At 41.4% G+C, this 15,561-nt stretch overlaps 1 protein-coding gene across 1 annotated transcript in view; it reads left to right on the top strand.

The window, feature by feature from the left end:
* Positions 1–15,155, top strand: part of ANKFN1 (ankyrin repeat and fibronectin type III domain containing 1) — a 138,789-nt gene extending 123,634 nt beyond the window's left edge. Inside the window, exons 16-17 of the mRNA XM_067715378.1 lie at positions 416–629; positions 14,359–15,155. Of these exons, the coding sequence (XP_067571479.1) occupies positions 416–629; positions 14,359–15,155 (1,011 nt within the window). The remainder of the gene's footprint in view (positions 1–415; positions 630–14,358) is intronic.
* Positions 15,156–15,561: the final 406 nt, after the last annotated feature.

Below are 15,561 nucleotides of genomic sequence, written 5' to 3' on the forward strand. Positions count from 1 at the left end.
CTGCAGTTTTACAAAGGACCTTCAAATATATCATTTCACCCAGTCATCACAGCAGTCCTGCGAGGTATAAAAGGGGAAATGTCTTGTCCACATTTCACAAATAAGGCATCTGAGGCTGGAAAAGGTCAAGTAATTTGCCAAAGGTTGTTACAGAACCAGTAAGTTGTGGGTCCCAGCTGGAATCCAGGTCTTCCACTATTTGCACTAAATGAAATAGCCTCTCAGGTAAAAACATGCAAGACACAAGAGATTATAAAGAAGAGGTGTTTTCTGGTTTAGCAAACCTATGTTGAAAATATTTTACCCTTGCTCAAAACCAATACTGTGGAAGATGTATCATCTTGGACTCTCAGGGAAACTTAAACCTTTTTAAACCTGTTTGATAATTAATGTCTTTTACCATTTTATCCCAAAGCAAATTGATGAAGTTTGGCGTGAAATGAGGTGGATCATGGATGCTCTACATTATGCAAGATACAAACAACCAGTTTCCGGCTTATCCATCACTAAGCTGATAGACCCCTCAGATGAGCAGAACCTAAAGAAGATCAATTCTACATCATCACATATAGACTGTCTTCCATCACCATCCCCATCCCCAGAGATGCACAGAAGAAAGGCAGTGAGCGGTAAGCAATAAGATCTAAAGTTCTATATTTCAGTCACCAGATTCTTGGTCCTATCTCCATTGATGAGGTTCTTTTGTGCTAAGTCATGAGGTCCAGCAAGCAGGAGGAAACACTGCTCAGTGGTAAGAGTCTAGAAGCACAGAGGAAACAAAATCAGAACGGGGAGGGGTAGGAAGCTAGGGCAATGACCTGAGATCACCTCCATTTAGGGGTGGGGAAGATTCAGTCCAGTTCTCGTCCAAGCTTCCAAGATACAAAAGGCATTTAACCAAAAGCAGGTAATAAAGATAACAGGCCCAGCCTCCAGTAAATAGGGAGGGACTGACAGGAATGAGGCAGGAAGTAGGTCCTAGCCTGGGTAAAGTTCATGGCAAGCTTCCCACCCACATGGCACCAATATCGTGGGGTGAGAGTTGGGAAAGAGGGAAACCGTGGATACACTAGAATCCTGAGCCTGAGGCCAAATAAGTAGACTGGTCTCATCATAGATACAACAATCAGGAGACAACTTACAGACAAGCTGGAGGAGAGGCCTAGCAAGTCGCCTCCACTCTCGGGAATTCAACTGGAGTTTACATAGCAAATACTAACTGAAAAAACATAGTTGAGTTAATACAAACTTCTACAAAACACCCTTATGCTTATAAACAGAGAGAAAGCATACTAGTCACAGACAATATAATGCTCTTGCCTAGAACATGTTAAAACTAATGCCATTTTTCTAGTTGATCAAAATAATGGTATTCAAAGCAACCTTCCTGATTCTGTAGCTTATAAAACCTCAAATTTTATAAGCTTTACAATGATAATAATTGATATTTTTAATAAACAGTTCTGAAATGTGAACTTGTCCCATAGGGGGCAGCATGGCGTAGCAGAAAGAGCTTGGGCTTAGAAATCAAAGACCTGGATTCAAATTCCAGCTTTTTTTGCTAGCTATATGCGCTTGAACAGATTACTACGTGTAAGTCTCAGTTTCTGCATATGTAAAATGAGAATAATAACATATATACCTTGAAAAGTTACTTGTGAATAAGACAATCTATGTCAGAGGTTCATGGCACATAGTAGACAATAAATTGTAAGTATAGTATTTAATGTTATTCTTATTACAGAAAACTTCAGTAGGGACGTGAACCTTTTCTATAAGTAAGGTTATGTACATTTTTAAAACATCAATGTCTGAAAATCAAATCTTGGCTAGTGCAAGAACTTGGGGGACAGCTAATTTACATTACCAAAGGATTCTATGGTTTAACAAATAATTCAACAAAATAATTAAGTAGATTTTTATAGATTCCCAGTGGGCTGGGGATACAAATAAAATACCATCCCTGCCAGAAGCTAATCTAACAGGGGAGACAGATACATTAACAAGCAATTTCATACTAATTGCATATGTGCTATACTGAGGACATGCATAGGGTGCTACAGAGTCTAATGAAGGTGTTAACCAGGAAATCATAAGATCAAAGAGAGCTTCCTGGAAGAGGTGACAAAGTCAAGTACTGAAAGATAAGTAGGAGTTGAGCTGAAAAAGAGGAAAGAGGAAAGCATTATAGGAAGAGGAAGCAGAATGTGCAACTGTGTTGTAGTTCAGGGAACGGCAAGCAGTCTGGCTGCACTCAGGATCTAAGGATACTGCCTTTTTTTTTTTTTCATTTAAAACAACATTTATTGGTTACCCACTATGTTCCAGGCACTCTTCAAGGTAACAGGGATATAATGATAAAGCAAAGTCTGTGCTCCCACAGAGCTGACATGAAAATATAAACAAGATCATTTCAAATAGTGAATATTCCAATGCATAATACAAAACAGCAATCACGGTGGGTAGGGAGAGTGCTGAATCCACTAGGATGAACAGCAGAGACCTAGCTGTGAAGGTTACATTTGAACCAGCCACAAAAAAAGGATCCAGTTATACAAAGATCTGGAGTTGGAATATTCCAAGCAACAAAACAGCAAAAGGCTCTGAGGTGGGTGAGGGTGGAAAGAAACCCAAAGTACTGGAGCAGAGTGAACAAAGGGGCTAGTGGTAAGAGAGGGGGTACAGAGAAAGGCAAGGGCCAGATCAGGCAGGGCATGGTAAGAAGTTGGAATTTTACTCTACCTGTGATGGAAAGCCACTGAAAACTTTTAAGCAAGGATTGATATAATCTGAATTTTCTTTAGAATCCAATCTGTATGTTGCTTGAAGAGACCAATGTTGGAAGCAGGAGATCAATTAGGAAGCTTATTAACAGAGGAGACAGTGCCTCAGGACATTATGATACTATTTACCAAAAACAGGTTAGACAGGAGAAGAAACAAGCTTGAGCGAATGGGCATGTTGAATTTAGGTTAGCTTTGGGACATCCCATGCAAAAAGAAACATTCAAAAAGAAAAAAACAAGATGTATGGGGTCTGAAGCTCAGAAAAGAGAACTGGACTAATAATATAGATTTAATAATTGTTGACATATGAATGATGAAGCTATGAAAATGCCTGATATTTCCTAAACAGAGCAGGTAGAGTAAGAGAGGAGACTACGGAAGGATCCCTGTGGAACAGAACAGCGAGACTTCTTAAACTAAGAAGTAACAACCAGAGGAAGAAGATAAAATCAAGAGAGTAGTGTCACAGAAATTAAAACATATCAAATGATGGTAAAAGGTTAAATAAAACTGAAAAGCTTCTATTTTTTTGTTTTGTTTTTTTGTTTTCGACAAGGAAGTCATCAGTAAACTTGATGACAGCAGTTTATGAAGGAAAGGAGATAGAAACCGAATAGAAGTCGATCGGGGAGTAAATGGGATCAGCAAGGATACACTCTTCAAAATCTTGGCTGTGAAAGAGGAGGAGGAGGGAGGGCAGTAGCTGGCGAGGTATAGGCTCGAAAGGGCATTTTTTAAAGGCAGGATAGATATACCCTCTGTTGTTCCCCAATTCACATAATTCTACAAACAACTCTTCAACTCTGCTTCCACTTCACAGCCCTTGTCTGCCCTCTCTACTCACAGAACTTTCCCAGTGTTTAATCTTCTCTTGGCCACAGGGTCCTAAGTGGGTCCCCCCTGGCTGTACGAGGGTGGCCTCTCCTGTGCCACATAAGTGCCAAATTCTCACGTTGGCCAGATGACGGGTTACACACACTCCCTGCTGGGAAGATCTGGCCAATTACACTCGGATTTTATTATTAACTTAAAATGTGAGCGATCATCATTCTGTTTCTTAAAATATAACTCTCTCTTGGGTCCATTTATTTCTCTGAAGCCAAGATTCCATGGGCTGTGAAACACAAAGACGTGGAGGGCAGCAAATGAAAAATGGAACCCAGTGACAGGGAAACTGTTGATAACTCGGAGAAACATTTAGCACTGCATCCCCTCACAAGAGCAAAAGCATTTCAGAGCAATGAAGTCTGCTCCTGCATACTCTGTCCTCTCCACTAGTATGACTATTTTTAATTGTTTGGAAACCATTTATGAAGAGGGAAAAAGCCAATTTAGAAGTATATCCCCATTGGCTGCTCACAGGGCAAAGTCTGCAACACAATTCCATTCTGTGTGAGTAGGGGTCTCTTAACTTCTGAGAAGCCTGCTGGAAATACAAAGCCTATCACAAGCCTAGACTCTGGTACCAGCCCAAGATTCTGTTCTAAGGCTGTTGGGTACCTTGGATTTGTTTGTGTGTGTATGTGGTTGGACAAACAGGGTGGGAGGGCAATGGAACTCTTTAACTTACTTCCTATTTCTGTGTGGTTTTCAAACACAAAGTAGAACTCCTCTGAGTCAATTAAAATTAAGCATCTCCCAAGGACCCAAGGAGGAAAGTTGGCTCCTAGAAAAGGCAGCGCAAGGCAGGGGTGGAATGATTGGTCCATCACATGGGTATTTTCTCTCCCACTCCTTTTCTGTGGGTATAGTAGTCACAGGCAGCAGCAATTTTTTTTTTTTTCCAACACCGCTATTTCTCCTAGTGACACATGGGTGAGGCAACCGGGGGGAGGGGGGCATTGTTTCCTTCAGATATATGTGAAGATTATCCTGATCTTCCAAATGTAAATCTTCCTGGTAAGCTTTTCCCAGATGATGTTAAGATTAAGAACACTATGGCATAAACTAAACAGATCAAAGAAAAAAAATATCAACAGGAATCTGAAGATGGGAAATTAGAAGGTGAACAAGCCCCTGAGGTTCTACCCAAGGCCTGATGAGAGGTTTATTAAAATTCTTTATATCTAAATTACTTAAATTCTACTCAAACACAGTAGAAACAGATTCAATGACGCACACACACAAAAAGTAGCAATTTGGACAGTGACATATTAAAAATGTGAAGGTAGATTTTTAGGGCAAATACTTCTTATTATTCCTTTCTTTCCATCCTGCCATGCCCCCTGCCTTTAAGAGAAAAGCAATGGCTTTAAATCAATTATTCTCTCCTGCAATGTCACCTCCCCATAAAGCCCTCAAAATCCACATCAATTCTACTCTGCTGTTGTTGGCCTGATCCACAGAGACCAGGAGTTGCAACACCCATTACAATGGCAAGAAAGCCAAGCTTCCTAAGCCAGCCCTAATACTATGGGCAGAACTTCCATCAAACAGCTCTTGGGTCAACCAGAGGGGAAATGCAAGGTTCTACCAGTGCTGGCCTGCCCAGTGGGCCCTCTAAGGGAAATTGAGGAGCACAACCAGGTTTGTTAAAATAACAACTGGGCAAGGCGCCTACAATGCTTAATGGCGCATATGGCCTGGATCTGGGGGTGGAAGCTGCACTTTGCATTCTTTTCCAGGAAGGGAGGGAGTGGCAGTGGCCTAAATCCCTGGAAACTCTCCTCAGTGCCCTGGCTGGCATCCTGGAGATTTTCCCAGCTTGTTCTGGGAGGGGTATCCCACTCTAAGCAATCGGTTCCACTAAGTCCTATAATAAATAATACAACCACCATGAAAGTCAAATATTTAGATTCCCACTAGAGCAGTGTTTCCAAAGTGTAGGTCTTTGAACCTACAAGATAATATTTACCACTCCATACTCAAGCCCTTTTTCATCTCTTTCCTGGGTTACTACAGTTATAACTAGCTCTTCTCTTGATTTATCTCCTATCTCCCTTGCTCCTGGGAGCTACAGTAAAGAATTCACATCATTTACAAATTCAGTGCTAAATCTAGGATGAGAAATACAGTACTGGACTAACACAAGACACCCTTCAAGAGATTACTGTTCTCCTTTATTACCAACACCATTCTCACAGCAAAATCTTGAAGTTTTTCTGATTACTGGTTTGTACTTTAATGAGTCACCTCTTGATATGCTTTCTAGTTATTCTCTATTTAAAAGTGGAAAGAGTACTGCCCTGGTGGTGCAGTGGTTAAGAATCCACCTGCCAATGCAGAGGACACAGGTTCGAGCCCTGGTCCGGGAAGATCCCGCATGCCGCGGAGCAACTAAGCCCATGCGCCACAACTACTGAGCCTGCACTCTAGAGCCCCCGTGCCACAACTACTGGAGCCCACGCGCCTAGAGCCCATGCTCCGCAACAAGAGAAGCCACCGCAACAAAGCAACAAAGCGTAGCCCCCACTCGCCGCAACTAGAGAAAGCCCACAGCAACGAAGACCCAATGCAGCCAATAAATAAATAAATAAATGAATAAAAACAAATTTGTTTAATAAAAAAATAAAAGCGGAAAGGATTTCAATAATATTAACACCTTCTGTTTGTAAGGCACTTAAAGTATTTTTAACAAATTTAATTCTCATTGCACCAATGGAAGACAGGTAACATAATTACCTACATGCTACAGATGAAGGGGCTAAGTTCAGAGGGGCTAAGTGATGTGCTCAAGATCATATACACAGTAAGGAACAAGACAGGACTTCAGCCCAGGTTTGTCTAGTTTTAAGATAATTGTTCTTCCTGATACAACTGGGCTGACTCAAGTCAAGTACCACCAAATATAAAGCAAAATGAAAAAAATAAAATAAAGCAAAATGATTTAGGTGATTGTTTTCAGACATTTCTATGGCAGATGAAGTAAATTAGATCTTTTCAAGCTGCTTTCAGTATTGCTTTTAAGAGGCAATCAAATCTCTTTGCTCTGTAAGCGCTCAGATTTCAATATTCGTTTCAGTTTCAGTTCAACCCAGCATTCTCTACTGAGAGCCTTGTATGTACCAGATACAGTACAAGAGGCTAATAATACAGTGATGATTAATTCACACTCTAGTCCTCATGGTCTGTTCATATGTCCATGCTCAGATCAGATGATCTGGGAAATAGAGGATTTGCATGTCCCTTTGCTTGACTCCTTCCTTAGCCCATTCCTTCACTGACTGGCTTCTTCAACATTTACTAAGCAGAGATGAACAAGACATAGTGCATGCCCTCTAGAGTTCACAGTTAATGAGGGAGATAAAAATACAAGTGAATAATTTATAATAAACCTTGATAAATGCAGTAACAGAGATATAAATAAAATGCTTTATGAACCAAAAGAACTGAGCAACTAACTCCACCTGGGGAAATCAGCACAGGCTCTTCCTGAGAGACTGAGTCTTAAAATATGATGCTCCACTGAAATATTAGAATGTCAGCCCTTTAAAGCATACCTTCATATACTCCTTATGCCCCTACAACCAACAAATGCTCACTATTTGTACGCTGAGAGGTCAAAGTGCAAACCGTTCTTATAGAGCATTTGATCTGATATGGGCTGGAGAGAGGAAAAAAGTGACACAAACTCCTCAGCAGTTGCTTCTAGACATATCATTTTTACTATCAGACTTCTAGTGGGTTAAATGGTGGCCACTAAAAAGACACGTTCATGTCCTAACCCTCAGAACCTGCAAATGTGAACTTATGTGGAAAAAGAGTCTTCACAGATGTGATTCAGGTCCTGAAATAAGATCATCCTGGATTACCCAGGTGAGCCCTAAATCCAACGACAAGTGTCCTTATAAGACACAGATGAGAGTGCATGTGAAGACAGAAGCCAAGATTGGAGTGATGCAGCCCAAGGAATGCCAACAGCCACCAGAAGCTGTAAGACGCAAGAAAGTATTCTCCCCTAGAGCCTCCAGAGGGAGTGCAACCCTGCTGACACCTTAATTTCAGACTTTCTCGGCTTCCAAAGCTGTGAGAGAATAAATTTCTGTTGTTTTAAGCCATGAGTGTGTGGTAATTTGTTACAATAGCCACAGGAAACTAATACAAGACCTAACGTGTTTCTCTTACTAAGAGCTTAATACAGCTATGTGTGGGCGCCGTGCAAAGTGAATCAGATGAACCAGGTCCCAGCCCTCAGAAAGCTTCCACAGAAAGCCATGGGAATTCTAAGGTAAATGGCAGTAGAGCAGGTCTTTGGAGTGAGTCAAATCTGCGTGTAGGTTCCTATTCTGCCACTTATCAGCTTATACGAATTGGAAATTTTAATAAGCCTAGACTTCAGTATTCTTATCTGCAGAATGGGAACTGGTGTAAAAATTAAGTAAGATAAAGCACCTAGAGCACTTAGCATGATGGCTGGCCCACAGTACGTACTAAGTAAATAGCGAGTATTGTTATTACTATTGTGGATGCAAATGAATAGTACATATGGATAGCTGAATAGACAACAGTGATCAGATAGAGAAGAAAGTTCAACTAAAGTCAATTTTCAACTAATTGCATGGATCTTATTTCCAGCCCAGTTTCAAATCTTCAGTTAACCTCTCTTTTTTATGACCCCTGTGGCACCTACCACTGCCATCATCAAAAACAGCCAACAGTTCTGACACCCGATTACTTGCAGTTCCCAATTTTTCCCACTAAAGATAGGGAAAAGTACTGTCTAAAATTTGTTTTAAGAATTTCAAAGTCATTCAGCCCAAGCCTTTATCCAGTTCTCTCCTTTTAACTTGAAAAGCTATGTCTGTCTTCTTCCCTAACCAGGAGTCCTTACATCTTTTTCACTAAGGACCAATGACAGCACTTGTGCTCCCTAGTGATCACCCCGCCTTGTTATTTCCATCAACGTACTACTCATATCTTCAACAGTTCCCTTTCCAACAGTTCCTTCTTCTCTACCCACAAACATCTTCCCTCAACTTTGCTACACTACCACATTCCCATTCCATCCCTCCAGGATGCTCTGGCCAGTTGCTTAAGTTCAACCTGTCCCAAATTAAATTTACCATCTCTTCCACTGCCCAACCCTGCTGCAATTAAACTCCTCTGGTTTAATGCTACTCCTATCTCCCAGGCACCAAGGCCTGAAACCTATTAGTCATTTCAGGGCCTTTGCACTTCTTTCTCCAAGTTGTCTGGAAGACTGCTCTCTAAAATGTTCACATAGCTGGTTCCTTCTGATCACTGAGGTCTCATCTAGACTCCAGAGACTCCTGGCTACCTTATTAAAAGAACCTCCCTCCCAAGTCACTCTCTAGCTGAAGTCCAGTTTCATTTTATTCATAGAACTTTACACTCTTTGAAGTTAATCTTATGTATATTCTTATTGTCTAATCCTTATGTATGTCTAATCCTTATGTAATACATAATCTTATGTATATTCTTATTGTCTAATCCTCCCTCTGTGAGCTGCCTGAAAGCAGAGACCATGTCTGTCCATCACAAAATAGGTGCTCAGTAAACATCTTTGAATGAATGACCTTCCTGGACTTCTCTTTTCTTCCACGTAACCACCACTCTTGCTCAGCCCCACAACCTAAAAAATGTAAATATTTAAAGGAAACATAGCTTGGACAACAGCCTCCCAGCTGGCCTCCCTGCTGTTTCCTCCTGATCCAGTTCTTCTTACATCCTACCTGCTACATAATTATCCTAAATCACAGCTCTCATCTTGTCAATTATGTCTTCAAAATTCTCTGATAATTACCCACTGGTGACAAAATTAGGTACAAACTCCTTATCTAGGCATTCACTGCTCTCCTCTGGCTCCACCCTACCTTTTAAAAAAATTAAATAACCTCTTTTAACCATTTATTTAAAATAATTATAAGAACAGCAGGTTGCAAAGAAATGTACAGGAATTCCCATGTTCTCTTCCCCCAGCCTCTCCCCAGTGTTCACATCTTACACAGTTCTTATATCAATACAATATCAAAACCAAGAACCTGGTATAATGCACAGTTTCTCCAGATTTCACCAGTTATACATACACTTGTGCATGTGTGTATGTATGTGTGTGTGTGCACATGCACATAAGCACGCAGGCTCGCTTGTATGTAATTTGTCAGGCTCTGTGTAATTTGTCACATATGCGGCCTTGGGTAATCACCACCATAGTCAAGATACTCAATTGTACCGTCACCACCAAACTTCCTCTGTTACCCCTTTATAGCCTTACCCACCACCCCTCCCCACATCCTTGCCCCTGGCTAGTACAAATCTGTACTTCATCTCTATAATTATTTCATGAATGTCACATAAATGGAATTCTTTATTTGTACTGATGAGTATTATTCCACTGTATGGATGTATCATGCACCCACTGAAGGATATTTGGGTAGTTTCCAGTTTGAAGCTAATACCAATAAAACTGCTATGAACATTCATATACAAGTTCCTGCATGAAAATAAACTTTATTTTTCTAGGATAATTCCCAAGAGTGAAACTGCTGGCATCTTACTTTTGTAGCCTCATTTTCCCAAAATTCCATTCCTGTTCCCATATTATAGTCAAACAGAACTACCTGTATTGTTTCATTTTCCTCTCTGGTTTCTAAGCCTCTCATCAACATTTGCATATTTATTATTAAAAGCTGCCTCAAAACACTTTTTGAAAGTGAAGAAATAAATTAAATAGATAGAAATAGAGATGAATGAATGGAGAGAAAAAATAGAGATGATGGAGTACTTTATCAATCCTGTCCCAATAAAATGTGATCTCCTTCCTATAAACCTGCAACTTATTTGCTAAACTTCTTTTATAAAAGGTATGTTCTTCCACAGTCTCATAGATGCATATATGCCCCTGCCTCCATTAAAACAGTAAAATCCCTGAAGCAGATCCTTTGTTATTAATTTTATATTCAGTCAGCCACCAAACACAGTGTTTCTGTTAGAGCAGCAGCTGAAGCAAAACAAAATCTTCATTGTTGAATAAATGGATGAATTAAATATCTTTGCCCTAAGAGGGCTCTGGTCCAACCAGGAAACCAGGATGTTATATTTGCATTTAAAAAGATAACTAATAATACAAGTCTATACAGGCTAAGTAAGTGCCAAAGGATAATTGAAGGAAAAACTACTTCAGCAGTGCAGACAAGTGGGCAATCCTTTCTGGGACAGTTGGGGGCTGCTTCCTAAAGAAGGCTTTGTTTGAGGAGACCCTTGAACAGATGAGTAGAAACCCCCAAAATAAAAAGGGAGTCCTTTTTGATAGCCATTATTTAAAGAACCACATAAGGGTTGATCTCATTCTTTGTAGCTGCTGGATAACATTCCATAGTATGGATGTGCCCAAATTTTTAAACCATTCTCCTAATAATAAACACTTAGGCTTGTTATCAGTTAGGATTAAGTCTGGACCCTTGTTACAGAAAACCTAAATAAGGGTGTCATTAACACAAGATATTTTATTTCGCTCTTATGTGAAAGAAGCCCAGAGGTAGACAATTCAGCAACAGTATGTGGACTCCATCGTCTTCAGATACCATGCCCCCTTTTTCAGCTCCACCATCCTAGCACATGGCTTCCTTTTCCGAGGTTGCCTTGTGAGCCCAGCCAACACATCTTGTTACAGGCAATTGGAAGGAAAGAGGAAAAACAAAATGGCCTATCTCCCAGCTAAGCCAGCTCCCCTAATGCAGCCTTCCAAAAGTTTCATACCATACTTTCAGTTCTATCTCACTGGCCAGCATTTAGTTATGTGACCATGCCTAGCTGCAAAGGAAGCTGAAAAAAACGTGGTCTTTTACATGAATGCACTGCTGTCTCATACAAAATTTAAGATTTTGTAACTAAAAAAGGATAATGGATGTTGGGTAGAAGCCAGCAGCAAGAGAACAAAACTGAAATCTTTCCCTGCCAATGAGTAAGAAACGTCATCTTCTACAGTCAGGAAAAAGAAAAGAGGAAAAGAAACACTTCATACCCTGACCCTGATATAAACAAACAAGCAAAAAATATATATATTACATCTGGTTCTAGTCCCTAAAATAGAAGAAACCTTAATCCCATTTGTGTAAATTACTAACTCCCTAACAAAATTTTTTTCCCTTAAGTTTACAGTATTCTTATGATAATCATACTGATTTTCCACCATGCACGACTAACTATAACCTTGTAACCCTGTGGGTTTTTACTTTAAATACCTGTTGTATTTTTTCATCAGCAAGCCAGCACTGAATTTGGACTCCCTTGCAGAACTTTGCCAAGTAAAGTATTTTTCTTTTCTTAAACTATTTTTCTTTTCTTAATGCTTCTGTGTCTCTAAGTCTTCCTTTCACAGTAGTCTCAGCCACAAGATTATTTCTAGTTTTATAAATCATGTTACAGTGAACAATTTGTAAATGCCTCCATGTACACATAGGGACAATTTCTCAAACATAGATATCTGAAAAAGGACTTGCTGGGACAAATGATACGCACATTTTTAATATATTCTACCAAGCTGCTATCCAAAGAGCCAGACCAGTTTCTATTCCCACCACCATTATATGAGGGTTCCTGATGTCCCACACATCACCAATACAAGAGATTATCATTTTTATCTTCAGCAGATCTGATGGGCAAAAAAATGCCTTGTTTTTGCTTCAACTTGCATTTCCCAAATTACTACCTAATTAGTAATTATAGTCTACCTAGGTTGAATATCTTTATTATGCTTATTGGCCATTTGTATTAATTATTCTTTGAATTGTCGGTTATCTTCTACCTGTTCAGATTGTCTTCTTACTGATTTACAGGAGATCTATATACATCCTGTATATTAATCTTTTGTTATACATGTTATTACTATTTTCTTCCAATCGACCACTTACCTTTTTACTTTGTTTATGTGATCATTTGTTTTTACAAAGTATTAAACTTTAATGTAGTCAAATTTATCAGTCACTTCTTTTCTGACTTCTGGGGTTTTGCCTTGCTTAGAAAGACCTTCCTACCCAAAATTACAAACATACTGTCTTCTAATACTTGTACAGTTTGCTTGTTATATTTAAACTACATGGAATTTATTTTTATATTTGAGATGAGGCAGGACTTTCTCTAATAATTTACTAAAGGGATAACCAATTGTCCCAACACTATATACTGAATAATCTATTCACTCCCCTACTTTGAAATGCTATCTTTACCACATGTTCAATTATCACACTGAATTAAGACTGTTCCTGGACTTTATATTTCTGTTCTACAGATCCATCTGTCCATCTGTACACCAATACTACAAAGTTTTAATTACCAAAGCTCTATATTTTGATACCTCATAAATCAGGCTCCTCCCTACTGTACCTCAAAAAAAGTTAGCTATTCTCACAAATTTTCTTTTCCAGATAAATTTTAAAATCAATTTTCTAAATTCCATTTAAAAACCCTATGGTGGGGACTTCCCTGGTGGCACAGTAGATAACACTCCGTGTTCCCAATGCAGGAGGCCCGGGTTCGATTCCTAGTCAGGTAACTAGATCCCACATGTATGCCGCAACTAAGAGTTTGCAAGCCACAACTAAGGAGCCCACCTGCCACAACTAAGACCCTGTGCAACCAAATAAATACTAAAAAAGAAAAAAGAAAATTCTGTGGAGATTTTTGAATGGAATTGCCTCAAATTTAGAGATTTCTTGTTCTTTTTAAGAGGACTTTCATGTTTTCAAAATGAGCATATATTTACCAAGTACCTATTATGGACTGAGTTCTGTGGGAAATTCAAAGGATTGTAAGGCAGTCTTTGCCCTACAGAAATGTACAACCTGATTGGGAAAAAGATATAAACAACTAGTGCATTAAATGACAAATATCTACAAAACTAACTTGTGGCTCAGTATGATTGGTGTCATATGCCCTTTGAGGCTGATTTTCACCTCTGATTTTACTTATGTTTTGTTTTTTTCTTTGGCCTTAATTTTTTTTCGTTTTAAACACCTGACAACGTGGTAAGTATTTATACATATAAACCATTTATTTCTTTTTTACAGTCACCCTAAGTAAGAAGTTCTACTGTCATCCCCATTTTGCAGATAAAAAAACTGAAGCTCAGAGAAGTTAAGTAACTTTCCCAAGATCACAGAGCAATCTGGAGGACAACTAGGATTTGAAACCAGGTTTCCCTGACTTCCACCACCATAACGCCTCCTCTCCTTCCTTCCCCCTTTTAAGTTCCTGCTACTTTATCAAATGTAAAAATCATCTCTGAAATAAAACTAGGGAACAAATAAATGAATGACATCCAGCTTTGTTCCTGTTTCATCCTCTCTCCACAAGCCCAGTGAACAGTAAAATTAGATGTGGGGAAGGAGGGCACATTCCCCTCTGCTGCTGCAAAGGGTGGTTGGTCCTGTCCGAGTTCCTCTCCTTCCTTTCCCTTTTAGCTAAGAACTTACAGGGCCCTACGCCGAATGAAAAAGTGTGGCCCCTTGTTCAAAAATTATTAAAATGTCAAGAAATGAGAGCAGACCACTAAACGAAGCGCAAGCCCTTCTAGGCACGGAAGAGGGATGGGGGAGGGCCTCAACCACAGGACCCTCCTTGAGCCCTGGCTAGGAGTTTCTCTTATCTCTAACAGCAGTCGCTGGCTTTGCAGATTCACAGCCCTGCTCTGACGAAGAAGGCTGCTCCGAAGTCTTCCTCCCCACTGACAGCGACTACGACTCCAGTGACGCCCTGAGCCCCCGAGAGCTGGACCTGGTCTACCTGTCATCGCACGACATCGCCCAGCAGGCCCGAAGTGGCCTGAGCGGAAGCGCCCCCGACGTCCTGCAGGTGCACGACACGAAGCCTCCGTCGGGGCCACGCCAGGATGCCCAGGGCCGCGGCCCGGGGCCCGAGGCCGACCACTCGTGCACCGAGCTCCTGCACAGCCTGACCCTCACAGGCCCCGCGCCCAAGAACCACGCCAAAGTAGCACCGGGCGCGCGGCCGCCGCTGGGCTTCCTGGGAAAGCGGAAGCTGGCCAAGTCCCCGCACTATGGCGGCTTCAGCCGCCACTACCGTTGGCTGCGCATGCACAGCGAGACGCAGTCGCTGTCGCTGTCCGAGGGCGTGTACACGCAGCAGCTGTCCCGGGCCTGCGGCCTGGGCCAGGAGCCCGGGGAAGCTGAGCGGCTGGCACCTGCCCAAGAAGGGCCGCGGGGCCTGGCTCTGGCCCACGCCGCCAGCCTCCCAGAGGAGCGGAAGGGCAGCCTCCAGGATCCCAGGCCTGCGGTGCGCCGCATCTACGTGGAGCCCTACCCCGCGGCCCTGATGGACGCCAAGCCTTGGGAATCCTTGAGCCCGCCCGCCGGAGGCCCCTCGGGTCTGCCCAGCCTCACGGGCCCGGAGATGAACCCAGAGGGCCCGACCCCCTCCCCTGTGTCGGAAATACTCAGCAGCATGCTTTAGGGAGGTCCACGACTGGCTGTCCACAGTTCCACTGTGCGTCCCTGCATTTTCCATCACCCTACCCCCAGCCTGCCCCCACCCCACCATGTCCCCACCCATTTTTAAATGGTTTGAATGTTAAAAACCCAAAGGTTACAGGTTCAAGGTCCTCTTTTTTAGAGTTGGAGTGGAGGCGACAGTTGCCAGTGTCATTCCCAGTTCAGCCTATAAAGGGCATAGAAAAGCTTTTGTGTCAACATGGAGTCCTGGACACAACGGTTCAAACATGCCATCCTATTGGTGGCACCTGTGGCGGAGGTAGGACAACCCAAAGAGCCACCCTCAATTCTGCAACTGGTTATGTAATCTGACTCCTGAGCTTAGGCTCTTTCATGCATTTGTGATTGACAGGGAGGAATTCTATAGA

Source organism: Pseudorca crassidens, chromosome 19 (genome assembly GCF_039906515.1).
Source record: "Pseudorca crassidens isolate mPseCra1 chromosome 19, mPseCra1.hap1, whole genome shotgun sequence".
Taxonomy (NCBI): Eukaryota; Metazoa; Chordata; class Mammalia; order Artiodactyla; family Delphinidae; genus Pseudorca; species Pseudorca crassidens.